Below are 25,378 nucleotides of genomic sequence, written 5' to 3'. Positions count from 1 at the left end.
AAGAGAAGGTCTACGCCAACAGCCCAGGGTCGATTCAAGACCTCAAAGATGGAATTCGTGAGGCTATCGAGGACATAAGGCACCAACTTTGCAATTCGGTTACGGAAAATTTCATGAATAGGAATAGGATGTCCTGTAAGCGTGGTCATGGTGGTCATTTGCCTGATGTTATTTTCCAATTTTTTTTTTTAATTCTGGATTCCCCTACCCCCATAAAACTAAAAGAAACTTCATTCTGGCACCGAAATTGCTAAACATTCAAATTTAAACTATAAGTAAATCTTAAAAAAAATTAAGACAAGTTCTTTAAAAAAACTAACAGTGAAGAAGCTATTTACTTCAGAAACACAAATAAAATTAATGCAAATTACGTTACGGACTCATATTTTATGTGTCAACTGAGCGATTTTTTAATTCCAAATCTGGTTCACCGGCGGAATTAAAGATGTATTATAGATTATGAAACAAAATTACTATTATTATTATTAGTTGCTTTCCCGCTTGCCACGGGCGCATAGTGTCCGAACAAAACAAAATACAGAACTGCATTTATCTTGATATTACGTAAACGTTGATTACCCTAACAAACCGCAGATAAACTTGTAACTTCCTTGAGGCTCGTTTTCCGTGGGTCCTGTCTATATTGTACTCCGATATTTCATCGGTGCTAAACACGTTTTTAAAATTTTTGTTGATAGAATGCCAAAGTAGGCTCCTTATTGTCAATTATATTCTAACACCTTTTCATGCACCACTTTTTCATTCAACTGAAGAATTCTGAGGAAAACAAGATTTTATAAATACTGGCAATATAGGGCTGATGCATTAGTGCTAATATTTACCCTTTGCCGTTTGTTGGCAAAAAGTGTTTCCGAACATCTCGAAACGTCCAAATTTTCTTCTTGCAAAATCGAAAGTAAGTCCTCAAATGTTGTTCGTGGCGATCTATGTTTAACGTACTAATCTAAGATTTTCTTTCCAAATGAGCATTCCACGATTTGAGCAGATATATTCTCATTCCCTTCAGAGGGCTTAGCACTTCCTGTATTGGGATTGGAACGGTTGACATCATCGTACTCTGAAGAAAAATAAGAAGAGTCCTTGGCAGCATTTGAACATGCGCCATTCTCTGCTACTTGAACTGAAGACTGCAGCATCTCAGAATTTCTATGGAAAATTGGATTGGTTAAACTATTTGAATATATGCACCTTCATTTGCTTTTTATAAGTCTTCTCAAATTTCTCTTGCTACTAACTTTTTACAACTTTGAAACAAACTTTAAAAACAAAGTGTCACGTCGCAGTAATCCTTGTAATAGGACTAATTTGGATGTGTGATACGATCGTCCAATAAATCGATTCAACAAAATCAACTAATTTGCAGACAAATTAATCATTTTACTACTGATATTATTCTAGTCAATTGCGAAATAGTATAATTTGTTCTATTACACACCATAAGAGTATCTGAACTATTAGGTGCGCAACTAAGCTCCCGCTGTTTGTCAATAGATGCCGCCAGCAGTGTGTGCTAGTCGATTCTAACATAACCTAAATGTCATAAACCAAGCTTAGACATATGGTAAACAAACTGGTTCGACACATTAGTGATTTTGTTTTGGTATCATATACTTTTGGTTTTGTGAAGATGTCTGATTTTGTGCAGAATAATCGTTATTTGCGGTGTTGATTTTCCTCTTTCATTCGAAAAAACGGAGGCTGAAGCGCCTCAAGAGCTACAAAAAGTTTATGGAGATACTGCTTTAAGTGAAACAACGTGCCGAGATTGGTTCCGTCGCTTAAAAGGCAGTGATTTTAATGTTGACGACCGTCCGCGTGAAGGGAGGCCAAAAACCTTCGAAGACGCTGAATTGGAGGCATTGCTCAATGAGTTGCTGAATGAGGATCCATGTTAAACGCAAGAAGAGCTTGCTTCAGTATTAGGAGTTACCCGCCAACCCATTTCCAAGCGATTGCATGCTTTGGGAATGATTCAGAAACAGGGGACTTGGGTTCTTTATGAGTTAAAACCAAGGGTTGTTGAACGTCGTTTTTTCGCTTGTGAAAAACTGCTCCAGCGGGTGACGGGTGATGAAAAATTGATTCATTACAGCAATCCAAAGAAAAGAAAGTCATGGGGACTGCCCGGTCATGCTTCTACGTCGTCGCCTCGACCGAATATTCACGCTGCGAAGGTTATGTTATGTATTTAGTGGGACCAAGTTGGTGTTATTTATTATGAACTGTTAAAACCAAGCGAAACTATCACTAGGGTTCGGTATCGACTTCAATTGATGCGATTGAGCCGAGCACTGCGCGAGAAGCGGCCGCAATATGCGGAGAGGCATGACAACGCTCGGCCTCACGTTGCCAAACCCGTTAAAACCTACCTGGAAACTATGAAATGGGGAATCCTACCCCACCTGCCAAACTCTCCAGATATTGCGCCGTCCGATTATCACCTGTTCCGACCGATGGCACATGGTCTAGCTGACCAGCAGTTCCATCCAAATGAATCACATCAAAAAATGGCTTGATCCGTGGATAGCCTCAAAAGATGAACAGTTTTACCGTGACGGTATTCGAGATCTACCAGAAAGATGGGAAAAAGTAGTAGCCAGCGATGGGCAATACTTTCAGTGATTCACTTGTAACCATTTTTTCAGAATAAAGTTGTATTTTCATCAAAAAAACAGCGAGATCTTAGTTGCGCTTATTTTCATACTAGTTTGGCTTTTCCCTGCTGGGTACATACACATCTACTTAAGTATGCCAAAATATGTCAATCGGTCTTCGTTAAACGATGTTGACAACGCGCCACACACGCCATGCCCACCAGGCCCGCCTCAATATGTGAATGTTATGTTGAAAAATCACCTCTTTGACTAATGTTGTTGTTGATGATGAAATATGTTGCCCCATTTGCCATTTTTTTGTATTTGAAAGGGACTAAAAATAAACATTGACTGACAAAGTAAATCTGAAGAATTTTTCTAAATTGCGTAATAGAATTATTTTTATAATATTCGTATTTGCGAAGAAATCAAGAAAAGTTCATCATTCGTATTCATTTGTAAAATAACATTCTAAAAGCTGCATGCTCTTGAATTACTTACCGAACTTAGACATAAAATGCACCCCGCAAATGCTATTTTTAGTGATTTCTTCAAAATCAGAAAAACCTTGCATAGTTGGAAAAGAAACTCCCAAGTTTGAGGTTACTTTACACCAGTACTCTGTTTTTACAACTGTCACAGGTTGATACCGCCTCCTTCGCCAGTTTCCCACGACGTCGGAAACAACCCGGTTAAGAATTGTTAATTTAACAGCCTACCCCAAACATTTATGGGGAATGTTTTATGCTATTGTAGAATAAAAACAACAACACATGTTAGTATAAAATCTACAATTTACTGAAATAAGGTGGATTCTGCTCGAGAACCGTATAAAAATAACGAAGATCCACTATGAAATCTCAGAAAATTGCCGGTGCTTAATCGAACATTGTATAGTAGGTATGTTGACTGGCTCTGTACAAGACATGAGCGAATGCATGACAAGTAATGCAAGTCTTTTGACATTGTCGTAAATATTTCTGCAAATTGGTTTATTTGAAGGCTTGAGTATAATAAATGGTAAAATACAAAATTTTGAGAACAATTTTATAATTTTGATTTTTTTGAAGTAAAATATATTCGTTTCTTTTTACCATTTTAGAATTTATTTAATTTTTTTGGATAAACCTTTAAAAAAAATGTTTTTGGTTAACGTTTTTGGGGAATCTTTTTTTGTTAAATAGAAAAAATTTTAGAAAAATGTTTTAAGCTACTATGTTGGAAAATAAAATCGTAGTCCTATTACAGCACTCAGAACGAAAAAACTTTGCTTGAGTGATTCCAAAAGGTGTATTGTCTTCCAGCTACTACCGTTCAGGCTATGTCACACAGTGATTTTAAGACCAATGTTTCTTTAATCAATAACTGATGCTGGGGTAAAAAAATTTCTCCGATGCTATGGCCCTCTACTGTACACTCGAAGCAGGTTTAGCTCTGCTGCGACAAATTGAAAATAGAAAACCTGCTAAGAATACCAAGTAAACATATTTTTAGACTATTGCGATGGATTGGCCTCTAAGAAATGTATCTGCTACTCTGAATTTGATCAATCCAAGTGTGTTGAAGATAACAGTGAATCATTACAGTAGAGGATTTTAGAGGTTTCAAAGAAAATCACACCGAAATGCGCTTTACGGACAAATTGGGTCCAAGACCCGATGCTTAGGCGACGCTACTACCGAAAAACCGAGAATGAAATTATCTGGAAGCCGGATTTTGTTTGTTGTGATCGGATTGCATTTGAGTAGGCCGAGGCATACTTAACAAATCTCACACCCTTTTCAGCTTTAGCTTGGGTGGGTTTTTAGTGGGTGAGTCGAAAAGCAAGTCCCACACTTTTCGGCTTTCAATGCTTTGTGCCACCTCAATAAAAAAAAACAACCTTTTCCCACTGCACAACTGCACAACTCAAAAGTTCTTAGGTTGCTCATTGTTAATATGTTTTCTAATACGCAAAATTCTACCCCATTTTTGCTATTGTAAATTAACAAAAAAAAACAAAATAGCTAATCAGCTTTTGTTGCGCGAATGAAACTGCACTGCAATTAACAAGCATTTATTTTTTGTAGTTGTGTCAGTCTGGTTATTGAAAAAATCTTTGACCTCTTTCTTTTTCTTATTGAAATAAAATACATACATAAATATCAAATTTTAAACTAGAAATATAAAAAATACTTTAATAAGAAATGCGTGAAAATGTCATCAAAAGAGTGATAATTCAAAAACAACATTCCATTCCAAATTATTGTAGAAATTTTGAGTTGTGCCTCTTTTGAAGAGGGTGTGTGATATGTATGTAGTTGTTGATTATTACCCAGCAGTTCTAGTTCAGGGGATGGTATCTGAAGTAGTTGTCAGACTAGTTCGGAAGTAAGTAGAATTTTGGCAGTTGCAAAATTATCAATTTCAGGTGCATGCAAAACACCGTAGCCGAAAGGGTTGGTGCGTGACTACCATTCACAAGTGCGTAGGTTCCAATCTCCATGCATGAAACACCGGTAGCCCCTCGGTAGACAATGACAAACCTCCGAGTCTATTCCTGCCATGAAAAAGCTTCGTATAAAAACATGTATCTTTCATTCGGAGTCAGCTTCAAACTGTAGGGTCCTTCCATTTGTGAAACAACATCAAAACGCGCACCACAAATAGGAGGAGAGTTCGGCGAAACACCCAAAAATGGTCTAAGCGCCAATTATGTATACTTATTTATATATATAAGAATGCTTCAAACAATAACGAGGCATGAAAATATTAGATGAATATACATATAACAGGTGGCGCTAAAGTAATCCTCCTATCAGAAAATGCTATAAATTTTGCGATTGGCCCCTAATGTCAATTCTGTTTTGACATTTGTGTAGTAAACACATGCGAACACAAACACATTTGTGTAGTACGCTACACTGCTCCAGAACGCGGAATATTGCTGACTATTTATTTGACCAATAATGGTCGGTGACTTTGGCACAACGTGAATTTCGTCGCAGATTTCCTCGCCATCCAACGCCTACTGGTGAAACACTGCAACGTTTAGCTGCTCGCCTCGAAGAAACTGGCACAACACGAGATGCTGCCAGGCGTGGCAGACCCCGGAGTAGCCGTTCTGCAGAGAATATTGCTGCTGTAGCCGAGGATGTCATGGAAGCGCCGTCGACATCGACCAGACGACGTGCCACGCAAATGGGTATCAGTCGACGGTCTTTACAGCGAAGTTTGGAACAAGATTTAAAGATGTTTCCGTACAAAGTCCAGACGGTGCATCAGCTGTTAGCTGCTGGCCGCCAATCGCGTCTAACATACGCTCAAGCCATCCTTAATCAGCACCAAGAGGAAGATGATTTTTCATCAAAAATAAAATCATGAGTGATGAGGCCCATTTCCATCTTAGCGGGTACGTAAATAAGCAAAATTTACACTTCTGGGGCACTGAAAATCCGCGTGTAACCCACGAAGAGCCATTACACCCGCTCAAAGTCACTGTATGGTGTGCTGTTTTCGCTGGAGGAGTCATCGGACCTTTTTTCTTCGAAGACGTCGTGGGCCAAACGGTTACTGTGAATGGTGAGCGCTACAGAGCAATGATCAACGAGTTCTTTTTGCCGCAACATGATGAATTGGGATTGGAAAACATGTGGTTCCAACAGGACGGTGCAACGGCACACACTGCACGTGCCACAACCGATATGCAGAAGGATGCATTTCCCGGGCGCCTAATCTCCCGTTTTGGCGATTTGCACTGGCCAGCAAGATCGCCTGATTTGACCGCTCCAGACTTCTTTTTGTGGGGCTTTTTGAAGACGCGGGCTTATGTCAACAAGCCTCAGACTCTTGCAGCTCTTAAAGACAATATTCGTCAAGAATGTGAGGACCTATCACCGGAAGTTTTGGCCAGAGTGATGGAAAATGCCATAAAAAGGGCTCAAATGGCAATCAACAGTGGCGGCGGCCATTTACATGACATCATATTCTCGACTTGATGTAAAAAAAATTAAAAGACCAAATAAAAATAATCCACAAGAAGAATCAAAGTTTTTCATTTTTTTTTTTAAATTACAGCCAATAAACATCGCAAGGTTACTTTTGCGCCATCTGTTATGTATGTTGATGGAGCTAATAATTTGCTATTAATTAGCATTGAACTACTTCGGCTGCAAGAGAAAACTATGGTAAGGTAGTTCAGAACTAGTAAGTTTTTCTGCATGGTATGGTCTAATGGAAAGCATAGATGGGTATATGAAAATATTTACCAGGAAAAAGAGACTCAAACAGATGGTGGAACGTTTTAATTACCTCCATGATTGCTAATTAACTGATAGAAAATATTTAAATGTTGCGAACCCTGCAATACCTATAAAAATCACACATGCAAAAAATTAAAAAAAAAATCATAAAAACGTCAAATTGAAAAATTTGCTATAAATACAATATTAAAAAATCATAAAAGAACATTTGAGAAACACGAGTTCATTTTGAGGGGCATACCTATTCGAAAATTTCTAACAGCGAACCTCCCATTTTTTTGTGTTGTTTTTATTTTATCTTAAAATTATTGCGCTAGCCACAGCAACTGTGACTTTTTTATTTTATTCGCAGCATTCGAGATGAGTAAAATATAATTATCAGCAGCTCTTTAAACTGAGAACCTATTCACTTAAAACCAATGGGGGAAAAATGGGAAAATCCCAAAAAACACAAGAGCACAAATATACAAAAGTAAAAAATACTTAAAGGCCAACACATGCATGTATACAAAAGCACTTGAGAAGGCATTAACAGAAGCCAAGTAGCTCGAGGAATTAGCAAGCAGAAAAGTAAAAAAAGCGCCAATCATGTTAAACAAAACAAAATAAAGCAATGTGCTTGTATACTCACCCATACATACATACATATTGGCATGCATGCATATGGGTGTTTGAAGCTATAGAATTTATAAAATCAAAAACAAAATTTACAAAAGCTTACATAGCTCTTAAAAGTTCTGTTAAGCATTGTTTTTTTTGTAAAATGCCACAGGGCAACGACAACTTCGCAAATACTTCATAAAGTACCAGTGAGAGTTGGGAGCACAACAGTTAAGAGCACAATAACATGTGTGTGAACTTTCAAAGAGCACCAACAAAGAAAATTACTCTGCGTTAATTGAACTGAACTGAAGCTCATCCTGGCTACCCAATCGTATAGTCATATGTTTACTAAGAATGCATCGCCTTTAGGGACTATATACGAGCATTTCAAAATGCATAATTTTTTTCAGGGCGATGTCCTAAGAAAATCAAGGTGACGCACAAAGGAATGTGTTCTGAAAATCCCCACCTCCAATTAAGGAAGCAAATGTGAAAAATTCGTTGAAATGCGTTCTAAAATGCATGCTAATATGTGCTTAACTTCCAATTAGTTCGCAACTGCAAGACAAAGCTCTACTCGTTGTTTAAGGAATGAGTGCTTGCGTGCAACAAGTTAATATAGGAGCATGTACTATACTTATACTTATACATTCTAAAAGTCACACATGTTGAAATTTTCTAGTTAAATTACCAAAATGGCCATTACGTTCATAAACGTTATGAAATAGGAGCTCGGCTCCTTCACTTAGTGCTATGTCGTGCATGCACATTACTTAGATACATATCGCACGAGTATACATATATGTATATAAGAATACGTACATGCCTATTATATGAATGCAGAAGTCATATTGTTGCTGTTAAAGCGAATTTTTAACCCCAACTACTTCGAACTCTTTCTCTTTTCCACAAAGCACCTGATGAATCATAGGCAGCGATAGTTTGGAGCTAGTATCAAATTCGTCCAATGACTTCAGGTGTGACTGGTATCCCTTTATAATATTATAGTTTTCAATCACTTTAAATTCGATAGATTTTGTCTAGAAGAAAGAAAAATGTAGCCTGGCTGGCATAGCTACAGACGTCCAAGCAATCTATTCAGGAGATCCTAGGTTCAATTCTTGAGGCAGACAAACACTTGACATCATTTTCTGTTTTAGTTCAGAAATTTGCAGTTACAATTTTAAATTATGCCTCTTTTGAAGAGGATGTGCGAAATATTGACTATTTATAATTGCAAGCACAGGGATGACGGCCTGACTGAAGTATAAGTGAGTAATAGTTCATCTTGCATGGTGGTTATTCAAAAGTTTACTGCTTCCGCTGTCGTATTCAGCAGGAATTCGAAACCCAAAGTACGCATAAGACAACAAGTGGTAGTGATAGAATAGGTTTATTCTAATAGCGGTCGCCCCTCGGCAAACAATTGCTAATCTCCGAGTGTATTTTCGCCATGAAAGCGCTTCTCATAGAAAAACAAACCCTCGGACGTTCATAATCGGCGTGTAATTATACGTCTCTCCATTTGTAAACTAAGATCAACATTCACACCAAAAATCAGAGAAGGAGTGCCAAACAAACACCCAACAGGAAATACGTTCCCAACAGGAAGAGTAATTGAGTGCATTTATCAGCGTCTAGATAATAATATAAGTGAAACTCTGCCACCAAAAATGGTCATTACTACGTTTAGATTCTATGCGTTTGCAGGTTAATAATATGGGGCGTAGGCAATATGTCTGCTAGAAAAGTTGCAGAAGCGATTGGCAGCACCTTAGAGATATTCGATAGAAATATTACAAGTTTTAACAAGCGGAATAAGGGCTTTTGAAATACCGGCATTGTGAAGTCTGTGGTCATTCTTCTAAAATCTCACGCTCAAATAAAGAGCAACATAATGCAGTATGACAGTGTGAGAGTCAATAAGTTATCAATTTCTAGATGAAAGTATTCCCAGTGCACTCTATAAGGAACTAGAAAATAAGCAGAATTATAGCGATTAGGGCTCGGAAGCGGCAAGCGTTGTTGACAGATGGACCGACACGGATACCTACAAAATAACTAAGCAACGTGGCCCAATTTCAACAAATCCAGAACTGACGAGTTGTTAAGAAAGGCACGAGCAGACATATTGCTGAATTACGTCAACAATAACCGGCCACTGGCTTTTGGGTGGCCATGCCAGGAAGATGGAGTAGCAGTACAACAATAGATGTAGAAGCTGTAATCAAGAAGAATCTAAAGAAACAGTTTCTCACTATCTTGTTTCAGCAAGATTGTGCTATGGGCCACACAAATCGTCCAACAATACAACTATTGCGTATGAAGTTCAATAAAAGTGTAATCAGCCGCTTTGATATTTCCAATTATGCTCGGCAAAACTGCGATTGGATACCGTTAAAGATCGATGTTTTGTTCGATAGTTGAGAAAGGATTCAGGCATGTAAACACACAACTGTTTAAGCTACTGTTGAGGCGGCAATTTGAAATAAATTATATGCCACAATAAATCAAAGGTTTGTTCTTTTTATAATAAAATAAAAGCAAAATAATTAAAAAATATGGAACGATGTTTTTTACAATATTTTCAGTAAGAAACCTGGCGGTGGCGCACCATTTTTTTTTTTTTTTGCTATTTTGTTTTTATTTATTATGAATAAAGATTTCTAAAAACATAATTATTGCATGAGTAGAGAAGAGGCTAGACTAGAAAAATGAATGTGCGTCCAGATCCCGAAGTTATGGTCGCACCCACCGTCTAAATTCTATTAAAACCCCCTCAATGCGCAATAATTTTATTATGTATTTCATAGCCAACAAAAACCTGTTTATACAACTCAAAATATGGTATTAGCTTTTACGAAAAGAACATCTGCTGCTTTTTTGTGTATATGCAGCAATACTTTCATTGTGGCACCACGGTATGTTTTACAAGTCACGTCAGCCGAACGCGTTGCCGCAACGGTCGTAAAGGGCAAATTGTAGCAGCTCTTTTATTGACAAATTTTAGCAATTTATGTGTTTCTTATTTCATTTTAATAATTTTTTACGAAAACATAGTTGATTCTGAATACCAATTTAAAGAAAATTTGATCAAAGCTTCAAACTTTTTTATCAGAATTAAAAAAATGCCGGGTATGCATGAATTTTAGTATTAAGTGCGAGTTTGAATTGACTCAAAGAGCACGCTGATTTTTTAATGCATTTATTAAAAATTACGCCAAAATATGATTTAAGAAATATAGCCCAAATTTTATACATAATATATATTTTTTTAAACGTAAAACAAAAAACAGGTTGGAGCATATTTTGGGTCACTTTTATTTATGTGCATACTTCGGTTTGTTCGTCCCCCATAAATATCCTTCGAATACATATGACAGAGAAATTCTTCAATAATTATTTGAAAACTAGAAAAATAATTCTTAAAACTAGTCAATATTTTCACCTTCAGGCATCGAAGTAATTATTATTTTTAGTTTCTTCAAAAAAAATCACATACATATGTTGTCAAAGCTACATGTGTGCACGCATACATACTGTATGTACGCATATTTTTGCTCTTTTCTCTATTTATGATAGCAAACAGCTAACGCTGATGAGTGATCTATTTGTAAGATTTTCGTTTTCGGATTTAATTTCAAGGTATAACAGAAATACACGTGCCCACAATCACACTCGGCACCCCTTAAAATAAATCGCATTATATTTCCCCTATTTGCTTTCGACGTTTAGCAGTGAAACTTTGAAAATTCGTTTATTTGAATGCGTTTTATTTACTTGCGCATACGCACATACCATACATATGTAGCTAAACACGCACGAACACATATTTGCAAACAGCAACAACAACTACATGGTAGTAAAAAATAACAATCTAGGTCGCAAAAGACTGATGGCGACAGCAGAAAACATTCTTATAAATTAGTAAAATATTAAGTCGCACGCAATTTTGGCAGTCAAGTGTTTTGGCAGCTCTAAGTACGTGCACATATGCACAAAAATCTTTCTGCAAATTGTCATTAAAATTTCGCCCAAATTGACGACCACTTGTGCCTCTTAATCCAACTATTTTCCTCGCTTTTACAAGCACACCTTAGCACGCCCACGCACACATACTTGACAATGCAGCGCATAACATAATTCAACGTCAATGTACCGTAGATGACAGTAGCATCACGGATTTTTTGTCAAGCTGTGGGACTTTTAGAACATTAAACTAAAAAAATGTAACGTATTTTGGATAAATACGTTAAAGCTTTGACAACTCAGAAATAATATAACAAATAAAAATTAATATAAATAAATAAAATAAATTAAATATAAAAACAAACAGTAAAAAAGAAATTAAAGGAAAACAATCTCTTCCAAGTAGTATATGTAAGTGGCCAACGAAATGTTTATGATGTAACATGCAACAACAATAGCCAGTGTAACAGGTCAGCTAGAGGTGACAGTTAGAAAAATAATTTAACTCTAGTAACTTTTGATTTTAACCAAAGCCACCATTATACTCTGAACATCGCGCTAGACTTGCCAAAGCTGTGCTAAAAATTTCGAAATTTTCTTAATTTTTTCATGTGAAATAATATAAAAACAGTGTAAGATAAAATTACATACTTGGAATTTTAAAGAGTTTATAATTTTTTTCTTAACAGATTCACCTCCCGAAATTATTTTAAAAGTCCCACATATTGTTTTTCTTCAAGTTTTGACTTTTTCCTTACCAAATTTTAAATTTCAATTATTTTACTATTACAATTTTATAACCCAAGTTTCATATTTTGTACAACATTTATAAAAATTCGAGAAATTTTCCTCAAAATTTCAAACTTTCAACCAGAATTCTTCAAAAAAACTAGGCTACGAAGTTTTATAGCTCATTAAATTGTAATATAACAAAGTGCACATTTAACGTCGCTAAAAGTGTTAGTTGATTTTTTTTCCGGAAGGTGTTGTGCATTAGTAGTCATAAAATGTACGATATTTACTTATAATAAAGTTAGTAAATGGAATTTTCATTCAACACCAGTTCCTAACGGCGTGCCTCCGATCAGAGCAATTTTCATTGGATCTACCCTACAAATGGGATTCAACGACGATGGTTTTAATGTTCATGTTCAATTAAAGTAACAACCAAAAGGTGATCAGATTGTAGGTACTTTTTCCAATAAAGTTTTCTGACAGATCACGCGTGACTACTAACAAACTAAGTACATAATTTTGTCTCAGTATTCTGTGACATTTCATCATGGAAAGACTTACGCCTCAACAACGTTAACAAACCGAACAATTGTATTACGAAAATCGGCGCTCAGGCCAACTTATGGTGGACATGACCGTCCTATGGAACACACTATTCGACAAACCATCGGCAAATTTGAGAATAATTTTACATTATTGTATGATACTCGACCGATTAGACTACGTACAGCCCGAAGTGAAAAGAATATTGGGGTCGTAAATGAGAATTTTCCGAAGGCCCGGAAGAATCAATTCGGCGCCGATCTCAACAACTTGGCCTATCTTATGGTACTACTTGGGCGATTTTACGGAAAGGCCTTGATTGGAAAGCGTACAAAATACAGCTGGTCTAAGATTTAAGGCCTGCCGATCTTCCAAAGCGTCATAATTTCAGTCGTTGGGCTCTTGAAAATTCGCTGAAGGTCCGCATTTTGCAACCCGAATTTTATTCAGCCCATGGCTTAATGGCTACGTCAATAAGCAAAATTGTCATGTTTGGGCCTAAAACCTATATTTCTTCAAAACCGGCGCCAATGTACCAGTGAATGGCGATCGTTATCGCGTCATGATAAACGACTTTTGGTGCCGGAAATTAAAACCCGTGGAGATCCACATATTTAGTTCCAACAAGACGACGCTACTTGCCATACAGCTTGTAAAACAATGGAATTATTGCGTTGTCATTTCGACTCGGAAGGGCGGATTGGCCACCAAGATCAGTTAATATCACACTTTTTAACCCTTATTTCTGCGGTATTTACTGTCAAAATGCTTTGTGGATAAACCATCTTCGATTGAGGCATTGGAAACCTACATTACTAAAATTATTCACGAGATATCGACCGAAGTCCTCCAGCGAGGCCTTCAAAATTCGTGTTTTGCAGATGGCAGAATTACGGCAGTTGCGGCCAACATTTGAAAGGGATTATCTTTAAAAAATAAATGTAATGAATGGTTCTACACAAAAATAATAAAAATTGCCCAATCTATTTGAGTTTTCAGTGTTTTATTTCAATTTAAAATCCAATACCTCTAAATTGATCACCTTTTATTACATATTCCGTAGCCGAATGGGTTGGTGTGTGACGAACATTCGGTATTCAGAGAGAACGTAGGTTCGAATCGCGCTGAAAGACGCGGTCGCCCCTCGGCAGGCAATGGCAAACCTCCAAGTGTATTTCTGCCATGAAAAAGCTCCTCATAAAAAAATATCTGCCTTTCGGTTTCGGCTTGAAACTGTAGGTCCCTCCATTTGTGGAACACCATCAAGACGCACGGCCCAAACAGGAGGAGGAGCTCGGCCAAACACCCAAAAAGGGCGTATTTCATGGAGCCTCCAAACGGCAGATGTTTTTTCGTTGCAGAAATACATACACTCGGAGGTTTGCCATTGACTGCTATTCGAAAATATTTGGCTATCATTTGGTGTTTCGTGTCCGAGCCCGGCCCCTACCGAATGGTACTGACGCACCAACCCACTCGGCTACGACGCTCAGCCGAAGAATCGAATTAGTCGTTTATATTTGCCCATCCATACGTTGATCTGCTCACACATTAACTCGTAAAAATTAAGATATTGAACCAAATGTATCTCGAACAGCTCATGGCCTAGTGGTAGGTTGATATAGAATATAAGCAAAATCGGGCACTAATCATGCTCTCCCGTAATGCAGTAATGCATAATAACGCACATTTACTCGAATTGCAAAGTGCAATGAATAACTCAGTTAAAATTCGAAATATGTTACCTTAACGAAACTAAGTAAACATGTTACTTCTGGCATGAAGAAAGTTGGCATTTGAATTGGGCGAGGTCGGTCAACAATAGCGTTCAACTTCCATATAACGGTGATATACAAAAATTACCATATTTGTGTAACTAACGAAGAAAATGCGCCAAATATAAAATAAATGAAAGGAATGCAATAAAATGAAACTTTCGAAAACGGACAACTTTCAAGTAAATAAATAAATCAAATTTATTTAAACTTAAAACGTGCAAAGGGTTTATAAATTTCAGTTTCGCCGGAAACTTAGACTTTGTATAATTGTTTTATTTAAATTTAAACAAAATTTGTTGTGTGCTATTTATCAAGCTTGCCGTCAAAAACAATCAGAGCAATATATATTAATATTAATGCTTCCTATTTTTAGATAAAAATAAATAGCTCATTCGTTTTGCGATCTTCCTAAATTTGGTTTAAAATATTTTTTCTTTTAATTGTTTTACAGTGTTCAAAATTGGCGCCTACACTGCTTATGGATGATACGAGACGCTCACGCGCTCACTAAAAACCAACGCAAAGCAGGAGCAGCGAGCATATTAAAGGCGTTAGAAGACAGCAGGAAAGCACTGCTGCAATTATAAATTCCTTAGTAACTCCGCGACATTAGCTAGCAGCAAAATGATAAGTGGCGTCTCCAGCTCGACATTGGGTCGGGAGGAAGAGCGCAAGCCGCTAATGGCCGCGTACATGTTCCAACGGCGCGTACTACTCGGTTGCAGCATGCTGATGGTGGTCTCGTTAGTTATGTGGATCGTAGCCATTTCTACGGATCATTGGGTTATTATTACGGGTGGAAAAGGTAAGCAAATTGCCCACGAATGTTTAGGTATAAAGAAAGTAGGTACATTGATTTAGAAAGATATTTTCAGTTGACTATACAAACTTGGGTTTTACCATGCCAACAAAAACGAATGCTACTTATTTATTTTAATAACAAAAACTATGGGCATACACCCACAAAACAATTACGCTGACAAAATTGTATAAACAGGGTGGTTAATCCAACGTTTAGCATTTGAACTATCGATTTTTATTAATTTGACAGCTACACAAAATAACAAGCGAGATGTGTTAAAAATTTAGTTTACGGTTATGCTATGTGCCCATGGCAAGTAATGCGCTCTCCCATTCGTAATCGGAAACTTACCTAAACAAGATGTCAAACAAAAACGAGAGGGTAAATAAAGAGAATGATAACCAGAAAAAGTTAAATTTTAATAATGGAAGCAAAAAACAAGTATTGTAAAAAAAATTATTATTTTAAGGAGGCTACTGAACACCTCGAGAATTGCGGAGGAGACCATATTGTTATCTGAGGAACTGTTCCGCCTCCTTGAGAAGCAGTTACAGCTATTGAAGCAGCTATTCTTCTAAGAACTATTGTCATTTGCTGGTACTTTTTCTTATTGCTGAATAATGGAAGAAATAAATTAACACAAACTTCGCTATAAAATAAAGTAAAATCTTAGTTTTAACTTAATTTTTTCTTCATCACCGATATACCGAGCAAATAATAGTAATAGAAAACAAAGAACAAGAACACGAAAGAGAATCCACAACGCTCGGTTGTACGTTGCCGGAACGACGCGGACTTATCTATATCCGATCAAGGACTGTCCCTCCAACAACATTCCCCATGCTTGTATGGAGGATGTTTATGCTGCCACAACAACAACAAAAATAAGGAGAGCTGCCAAAGTGAATTACGAATGCGCCGCGAATTACTTAGAAAGTGAATTGCATGCCTTGGGAACAGCATGAGACATTTATAAAATGGGTCGCTTTCCGCTTGAACTAAGTTGGGAAATATATACATAGATATTAAAATCGAATATAAAAAATCGGCAATCGAATAATATCCCGAAATCGCAGCCACTTAGAAGCTGTGATTTAACTCAGTTCGATTATTTTTTATGGAACGCCCTTAAGGATAGATATTATGCGAGCCATCCAGTGGTCATTGAAGAATCAAAACATAAAGTCGTGAGCTTTTGGTGAGAAAACTGCCGAAAATCACGAAATGTGCTGAAAAAATGGGGTGACAGAATTGGCTACTGTAAGACCCGACGTGGAAATCATTTCAATGAAATTGTCTTTCATGTTCAATGGCAAGGCTTGCTCTTTCCTATAAAAAATTATTGATTAAAATTTTATTTATAAGTATAACTGAATTAAATTACATAAATTCTTCTACACTAGATTACCCACCCTGCATATTTTATAATAAAGGGTGTTTTTTTTAGAGGTTAGGTTTTCAAGATGAAATAAAACGTATATAATTTAATGTTATGGCCAAGAATTTAGCTTTATTATAAAGATAAGGGTTTGCCATTATGTTTTAAAAATGATTTCGGACAAGTGGCCGCCGCGGCTCGCTCGAATAAATTCCAGCCGAGAGGCCCAATTTTCGACCACTTTTTGCAGCAATTGGGGCCGTATGTCAGCAATAACGCGCCGAATATTCTCTTCCAAGACGTCAATCGTCTCGGGCTTATCTGCGTAGACAAGCGACTTCACATAGCCCCACAAGAAATAGTCCAGCGGTGTTATATCGCACGATCTTGGAGGCCACGCCACAGGTCCAAGGCGCGAGATAATGCGCTCACCAAAAGTTTCCTGCAATAAATCGATTGTTGCGTTGGCTGTATGGCATGTAGCGCCGTCTTGTTGGAACCAAAGGTCGTCCACATCAACATCGTCCAATTCAGGCACGAAAAAGTCATTAATCATGGCTCTATAGCGCTCTCCATTGACTGTAACATTATGTCCGGCTTCATTTTTAAAGAAATATGGACCAATGATTCCCTCTGCCCATAGAGCACACCAAACAGTGACTTTTTGAGGATGTAACGGCGTCTCAGCAATGGCTTGTGGATTATGTTCACTCCAAATGCGACAATTTTGCTTATTCAACCAAAAGTGAGCTTCGTCGCTGAACAAAATTTTCTTCGATGCGTTGCGCGAACCGAACCATTATTTTCGTAATAAATTTGCACAATTTGCAAACGTTGTTCAGGTGTAAGTCTATACATTATGAAATGGCAAACCAAACTGAGCATAAATCAAGTGACAGCTGTCAAAAAGACCATCTACGAAAAAAGTAGTGCCAACTTGAAAACCTAACCTCTAAAAAAACACCCTTTATATGCTATGCGGCAGCACATTGTCATAGTTGTAATATTGTTACTATTTTCGCGTTTGTATCGCGGCCGCCGTAGCCGAATGGGTTGGTGCGTGATTACCATTCGGAATTCACAGAGAGGTCGTTGGTTCGAATCGCGGTGAAAGCAAAATTAATAAAAACATTTTTCTAATAGCGGTCGCCCCTCGGAAGGCAATGACAAATCTCCGAGTGTATTTCTGCCATGAAAAAGCTCCTCATAAAAATATCTGCCGTTCGGAGTCGGCTTGAAACTGTAGGTCCCTCCATTTGTGGAACAACATCAAGACGCACACCACAAATAGGAGGAGCTTGGCCAAACACCTAACAGAAGTGTACGCGCCAATTATTTATTTTTTTTTTATCTTTGAAAATGTTTCAAAAATTTCGGAAGCGTGTTTGACAATTACACAAACGTCTAAAACATTAAACGGGACTATACAAAGCTGAATTTGCAATTTTACGATGACCTGTTAACGCTACAAAATTTTTATAGTTTATTTGGACAGATGCATACATATATACATACATGCATACGTATAGCAAAATCGTTTTATGGCAGCGTCCACTACGTCCACCGAAGCATTGACTTCCGCCTTTAGCCTTTGTACTTGAGTACTCGCTTTAACGTTTCTATAGTATTTATATTTGCTAAGCACATCTAATTTGTTTGAAAAAATACTTTTTCAATTTGTTGTCTAATTTAATTTACAATGGCGCAATCATTTTTTCGCAATAGTCTCACTAAATTATTTTGACGAGCAGATATTTGAAAATTTTCGGATCGAAAAATGTTTTCAGTAAAATTATACTTAAAATTATTTTGAAATAATGAATAAGACACGGCGAAACAAAAAGCGTATAAACACTTTTGTATGTACATATTTTGGATAAAAATAATTCTGTTTTCGTGTATTGATTGCAAATCATTTGGTTGAAGCATCGTTGGATGATAAATTTATGTTGTTATTCAGTCAGCGTCTCCAGCCACTACTATTAGTGACCAATTATTCACTGCACCGCTGAGTGCTGTTAGAATATCGTCATAAATCATTAAGCATGAATTATTGTGAAATTTCATGATCAATATTTTTGAATAAAACTTTTTCGCCTTTTTTTTATAAAATATTCTGCGTTAACAGTATTAAAGTAATCTTTAATATATTATATAATATGTAATAAATATATAACTTTGCTCTTTCACCCCTTGTGCATGATAGATAATATGGAATCCTTTTAACTTATAAATATTGCCTAATGCTTTTTACAATTACTTATGATTAAAAATATTTACAAAGTCTCCAATAAAGCAGTCACTTGTAGCGATAGTACTTAAAAGTCCATAATTATTCACCAGCAATGTTACTTATTAGTCACAAATAGTGAATAATGCTGCTGTCTGAAAGCCGGCATTTGTCGAGAATATTCCAGTCACGAGCCTGAATATCAGTCAATTGGATGTGCGAACTATTTACTATAATCAAACGGCATGTTGATTTGTTGAAAGTATTCCCCTTACGCCTAGTTTTTTTTTTTTTCAAGTATCCAAACAGCCGTTAAACTCGATTCCCGAAGGTACCTTAAGCTTGCGTGTCAATTCACTTTGGTTCTATATTTTGGACTAGAGGGTGTGATTTTAGTTTATTGAAGAGCCAGAAGTCACACGGAGTAAAGTAGAGTGGCTGTGGTATTACGAGTGTTAACAGAAAAATATTTTATTTTTCAGCAGAATCTCCTTTTGGCTTCTCACAGTTCACCAGTCCTTATTTGCATGCACTCCAAAAACATAGTTTCTCAAAGCTCTCAAAGTAGGCGTTTGTGGGATCAACAACCTCAATTTGGTATCATCAGACAGTCGCTGCAGATTATTCTGCACAAAGATTTAAATTTTTTTTTTAAACCAAAAGTACAAACAAACTACAAGTATTAAAACCCACAGATTTGCCAATCCACTCGAAAATTTGCAAGGGGATTCCTGAAGGCGTAGAAGAGAAGGAAACCATTTTGACGTAAACGGGCACGTAAATTAAGGGGGGAGCCTGGTTTATGAGGTCTAAAAATTGCATCTCTTTGCGATTTTTTTTTTTTTAAGGAAAAAATTAATTTAGCACTGCAAAGTTTTTTCTATCTTTTAATGAACATTTAAAAAGTATAAAAAATTTGTATACTGGTTAAAATAAGTTGAAAAAATGTTTAACATAGAAATTAGTAGAGCTCTGCAACGCTGGAGTTTCCAACTGGCGTACAAGATACAGCTCGTAATTATTATCTAAAGCAAAAAATTCAAATGGATTTCTAATTATCATAATTTTTTATTCTAGATGAATTAAAAAAACTGAGAGAAATTCCAAAATTTCAACTTCTTGGAGGTTTTAAAGAAAAAAAATGCCTTTCTAAAAAAAAAAAATTCACTTCAACTCGGTATAAAAATCTTGAAATTTTTTTTTATCTATTTTGTTAGTTCAAATAGAAGAGAATTTAATACTGAAGGGAACAAGCTATGATTCATTTCAAAAGGTTCATTAGTTTTTTTCATTCATGTACGCCAATTCAAAGAAATCATAAAAATGAAAAGTCGAGAAAAGAAGATAAAGTTTGTATTATAGCTGTCCGGTCACAGCGTGACTACCTAATGCTCGCCTACCTTTGGCTTTGTATCTACGGAAATATTGAGAATTAGGCTCTGTAACTTTGTGTGAATATTCTGAAATATATTAGGAATCGCTTAAAACGAAAAAAAAAAATTGATTTTTTTGACCTTATAAACCAGGCTCCCTCCTTAATAAAATCTAACCCCAAAATTTGCCATGAAACTGATTCGCAAGTTTATAGCAGAAAAAAAGCAGTCCCACTGTAATGGAATACCGTTAATTGAAAATATTTAAGGAATTTTAATATTACCAAGTCGAATTAAGCCGAAAGATAACGCCTTTCAACTGTGTGCGGTTTTAACAAGATTGTGCAAGTTCACATGCCTGGTAAGGCAGAATTGCTGCAAAAATTTTAAGATAAAATTATTTCATGAAACTCCATACTTCTGACTGCACCTGATTTGTTACTGTGTGGGTGTTCTTCTTCTTCTTAATTGGCGCTATAACCGCTTACGCGATTTTGGCCGAGTTTAGCAAAGCGCGCCAGTCGTTTCTTTCTCGTGCTAACCGGCGCCAGTTGGACACACCAAGTGAAGCCAAGTCCTTCTCCACCTGATCTTTCCAACGCAGGGGAGGCCGCCCTTTTCCTCTGCTACCACCAGCTGGTACCGCATCGAATACTTTCAAAGCATCAAAGCATCGAATACTTGTATCCATTCGGACGACATGACCCAGCCAACGTAGCCGCTGGATCTTTATTCGCTGCGCTATGTCTATGTCGTCGTAAAGCTCATACAGCTCATCGTTCCATCGTCTGCGATATTCGCCATTGCCAACGTGCAAAGGTCCAAAAATCTTACGCAGAATCTTTCTCTCGAACACTCCAAGCGTCGCTTCATCGGATGTTGTCATCGTCCAAGCTTCTGCGCATACGTTAGGACGGGCATGATGAGAGTCTTGTAGAGTGTTAGTTTTGTTCGTCTTATAAAAAATTGTGCCTGAGCGATCAAGTTCTGCGGCTCGTACGATGCTCTCCAACATCAGGTTAAAGAAGTCACACGACAGCGAGTCACCCTGTCTGAAACCTCGTTTGGTATCAAACGGCTCGGAGAGGTCCTTCCCAATTCTGACGGCGCTGCTGGTGTTGAGCAACGTCATCTTACATAGCCGTATTAGTTTTGCGGGGATACCAAATTCAGACATCGCGGCATACAGGTAACTCCTTTCCGTACTGTCGAATGCAGCTTTGTGGGTGTTGCAAACCGAAAATAAATACAACGATTTAACGCAATTGATTCCATCATTAATTTTGGCGAATTCTTCTTCAACTCTGCAGGTAGTGATGAATAAATTTGTGAAAATATGGCGTTCAAAGGTCACTGAGCGTAGAGACTATTTGAATTTGAATTCATTTTCAAAAAAACTAAATGAAATTGAATTTTTTTTGAAATGAAGTTAAAAGAATAAATTATAGGAATTACTCAAACAAATCATTTGAGTTTGATGCAGAAAAATTCACCAACAAAGACACGAAACCGCGCATTGTGGAAGTGGTAGACGTCAAATTTTTCTCTAGGTTTACCAAAGAATAGTTTGACTGGTCTGAGAACTTACATAGATAATTTTTCAATAACCGATTTTTTGGGCGAGAGTCTTTTAGCGCTGGAGTTACTTTGACTTTCTTTTATTCCATACTTTTTTGCATTTGGCAATGAATTTTTTCCTTGATCCATATTTCACTTTAATATCAACAGCTTAAGACATCTGAGCGAATCCATGTCAAGTTATCCAATTATTTTGGATATTATCATAAATTTTTCTGTAAATTAGTTTATTTGTAGGGTTGAGTATAATAAAAAGAAAACTGAAAAAATTGTACAAAAAAATTAATATTTTTTATATTTATTCTGCGCTGATATTTGGTATAGAAATGTTTAAAGAAAAATATCTTGGTTCTTTTTTTTTATTTTTTAGAAACAAAAATACTTGAAAAAAACCTAAATTCTGGAAAATAAAAATTGGACTGTTGGAATGGCCAAAAACGAAATATGTTACGTTCAGCGAACCAGTGAAAAATCAGTACAAAATGCTGCTCCAGCGAAGAGCTAGCATACGTACTCGTAAGCAAAAAATCTGAAGGGAGTGTTTTACAAAAAATACAAAAAATGTTGTTTCACAAGAATTTTGAAAAAAAAAAAAATGAAATTGTTTTCCTATAAAAACAACAAAGCAAATATTTATAAACATTTTAAAGGGAACCGAAGATATTTCACTTGAAAAAGCCATACATAAACTTTCAACATTGAATAAATCTCAAATTATAAATAGAGTTCTCACAATTTACTCAGTTTACTTCTTATTATACTCAAGCCTATAACTATACCAATTTTCGATAAATAACTCCTCTCATCATTCTGAATATTTTATTGGGTGTGCAACTAAGTTTTAAAGGTTTTTTTTCGATTTCAAAAATTTATTGTTAAAAATTGGTACAACATATTTTATCCAAAATACTATAACTTTTTCCCACTTCTCTGGTAATGCATGGATTCCGTCCCAATAAAACTGCTCACTTTTGGAGGCGAAGAACTCATCAAGGCAATTTTGGATACCTTCAACCGAAGTGAAATGCACTCCCGTAAGGGCATTCCGGAACAAATGGTAATCTGATGGTGCAAGATCTGGGCTATAAGGCGGGTGGGGTAGAACTTCCCATCCGCTACCATCGAAATAGGTTTTGACCACTTGTGCGACATGCGGCCGAGCATTGTCATGATGAAAGATCAATGTCTCATGTCTGGTCACCACTTTTGAATCGTCGGAACCAGTACTCGCCGGTTGAAATTGATGGAGCATTCTCACCGTAAGCCTCACACAGCATCCAATAACTTTCCGCTGCACTTTTCTTCAGATGGAAGCAAAATAGCAATGCTTCCCGCGAATGAAGTTTTGTAGGCACAAACGCTGACATAGTCTTTGTATAAAAAAATTTTTTGTTTACACTTCGACGAAATGACACAAACTAAGAAACGACACTTAATGATGACGCTTTCACATGAAACTCGTTACACAAATACTCAGTACAATTTGACACTAGTATTACTATATGTTTTAAATCCTTCAAAACTTAGTTGCACACCCAATAGTATATCTACATATATGTATATATACATACTTTATGCTGTTACATACAACCGTTAAGTGAACCCCATTATAATACTCGTACCCCTTTGCACAAGTGGGCGTGGGTATGGGAATTGTTTGTTTTATTGTTGAGCGAATGTAGTTCAAACGAATAATTTAGTTCAAACACTTTTCTTTTTCATTTCATTTTAGGCATATTCATACCGGAGACACGTCGTTTCTTCATGTACTCGCACTCCGGCTTGTGGCGTCATTGTCGCTACACCACAACGCCCAATGCGCTCCCTACCGCCAATGTGGTGCGCAACTTCACCTCAATAGCTTATGTAAATCCCAGTACGCTCCTTGATGCCAAACTAAATGCATCAAATCTGAACTTCGTACGTGAATTCAGCGAAGAAATTGTGGAAATGCCAATGAAAAGTTTCACAGAGTCAGCTAAGCGACGTATGTTTGCTCATTGGGTACGTAATGACGAGCTCGAATTTCAGACATTCAAAAAAGCATTTCAAAATCTGGTGTTAAATACAAATGCAACACGTGCTGAAATAATACCAGCGCCAGCTAAACCCATTGCAATTGATCCACTTAATGTGCGAGATATTGAAGCCCGACAAACATTTGGTTCGGCATTGCAAAAGGTGATGGTTAATTCGACGTCGTACTATTTTGTCATACCAGAAGCTGCCCAATTGGCGATATTTCAGGGTTGGAATGAGAGGCAATATGTGCCAAAGCTTTTTTGGCCTTTTGTGCGTGACTTGGGCGTACCGGCGTTTGTGTTGAATGATCATCAGGTGATATTACAGTTGGTGCCACCACTGCCACCAAGTAGCGGCCGGGAAGCTAATGGTTATATATATCAATCAACGGGTAAACGTTAATGATTCGATTAAAATTGTTCTAAAATACTCAAAGTTATACTCTCTTAGAGCGTTGCAAGTATATCGACATGTTTCCAAATTCGAATGCGCTGCGCAGTGACCCCGGCATTGATGTTGAGTTAATGGGTAAGTGCGAATATACACCTATGTTGCAAAGTTATTCGCGGCAGTAAAATAAGTATTTTTGCAGATTATATACGAACACAGGCTTCTTTCGCCTGTATTACCGTCTTTGTTATGGGTCTCGGCTCGATTTTCTCATTTTACACTTTCAAGAATCCGCGTTACATGTTTAAGCGGCTGGCAGGTGGTATTCACTTGGTGTCGGCATCCACTGCCGTGGTAGTCATACAAGTGCTAATTTCATCCGTAGATTACACTAGGACACACTTGTTTTATGCTTATCCCGATGGGGCGAAACTTACGTAAGTACTTTTAATAAAAACTTTAAAAAAAGGATGGAATAGCAATCACTTCACAATCGGGCAATTAACAGTATCAATTCCGGTTCCGGCTGCACGTGCAACTAACTTGGCTTTACCTTTTACTGTTTTACGACCACAATGATCAAAAAGTAATTACAAAATTATTTTGCGTTCATCTTCCTTTAAAGATTAAAAAAGTCCATAAAGTAATTCTTTGTTTGAGATTTGAGAGAATTGAATAAAAAATTGAAATATTAAATTGTGAAGACGAAATCCACAGCTACTGTTTTAGGCTGATTTTTATTAACTTTTATACAGGGTGGGCCATATAGCGTTTGCTTTTTGAACCACTTATTTTTTTGAGAATGGTAACACAAATGACATATCAAATGTGTTCATAATTTACTTAAAGGTTTGGCATTTACGAAATGGGACGCTATACGCTTGAACAAAATTGGGAAATATTGAAAACCTATTTCCAAAGTGGTGAGTCTTCTTCTTCTTTTCTGATTTTCACATCGGTGGCTACGTCAATAAGCAAAATTGTCGGATTTGGGGCTCAGAAAATCCACACGTTACTGTAGAGAAGCAAATGCATCCACAACGAGTCACTGTTTGGTGCGGTTTTTGGTCTGGCGGCATCATCGGGCCATTTTTTTTTTCGAAAATGAGCGAGGAACCGCG

At 36.9% G+C, this 25,378-nt stretch overlaps 1 protein-coding gene and 1 long non-coding RNA gene across 2 annotated transcripts in view; one reads left to right on the top strand and one right to left on the bottom strand.

Annotated features, from left to right (window-relative positions):
- Nucleotides 1-25,378, top strand: part of LOC128866876 (uncharacterized) — a 33,518-nt gene that overhangs the window by 6,225 nt on the left and 1,915 nt on the right. The window contains exons 2-5 of the mRNA XM_054107913.1: nucleotides 14,936-15,289; nucleotides 23,578-24,258; nucleotides 24,318-24,395; nucleotides 24,460-24,694. Coding sequence (XP_053963888.1) covers nucleotides 15,109-15,289; nucleotides 23,578-24,258; nucleotides 24,318-24,395; nucleotides 24,460-24,694 — 1,175 coding nt within the window. The 5' untranslated portion in view covers nucleotides 14,936-15,108. The remainder of the gene's footprint in view (nucleotides 1-14,935; nucleotides 15,290-23,577; nucleotides 24,259-24,317; nucleotides 24,396-24,459; nucleotides 24,695-25,378) is intronic.
- On the bottom strand, nucleotides 577-24,891 carry LOC128866877 (uncharacterized). The gene is made up of 3 exons (XR_008454961.1): nucleotides 24,811-24,891; nucleotides 843-1,167; nucleotides 577-777 (listed from the first exon to the last, which is right to left on the bottom strand). It is a non-coding gene; the product is annotated as an uncharacterized LOC128866877 (long non-coding RNA).

Source organism: Anastrepha ludens, chromosome 6 (assembly GCF_028408465.1).
Source record: "Anastrepha ludens isolate Willacy chromosome 6, idAnaLude1.1, whole genome shotgun sequence".
Taxonomy (NCBI): Eukaryota; Metazoa; Arthropoda; class Insecta; order Diptera; family Tephritidae; genus Anastrepha; species Anastrepha ludens.
Note: the sequence above shows the minus strand (reverse complement) of the source record. Positions and strands in the feature narration are given on the sequence as shown.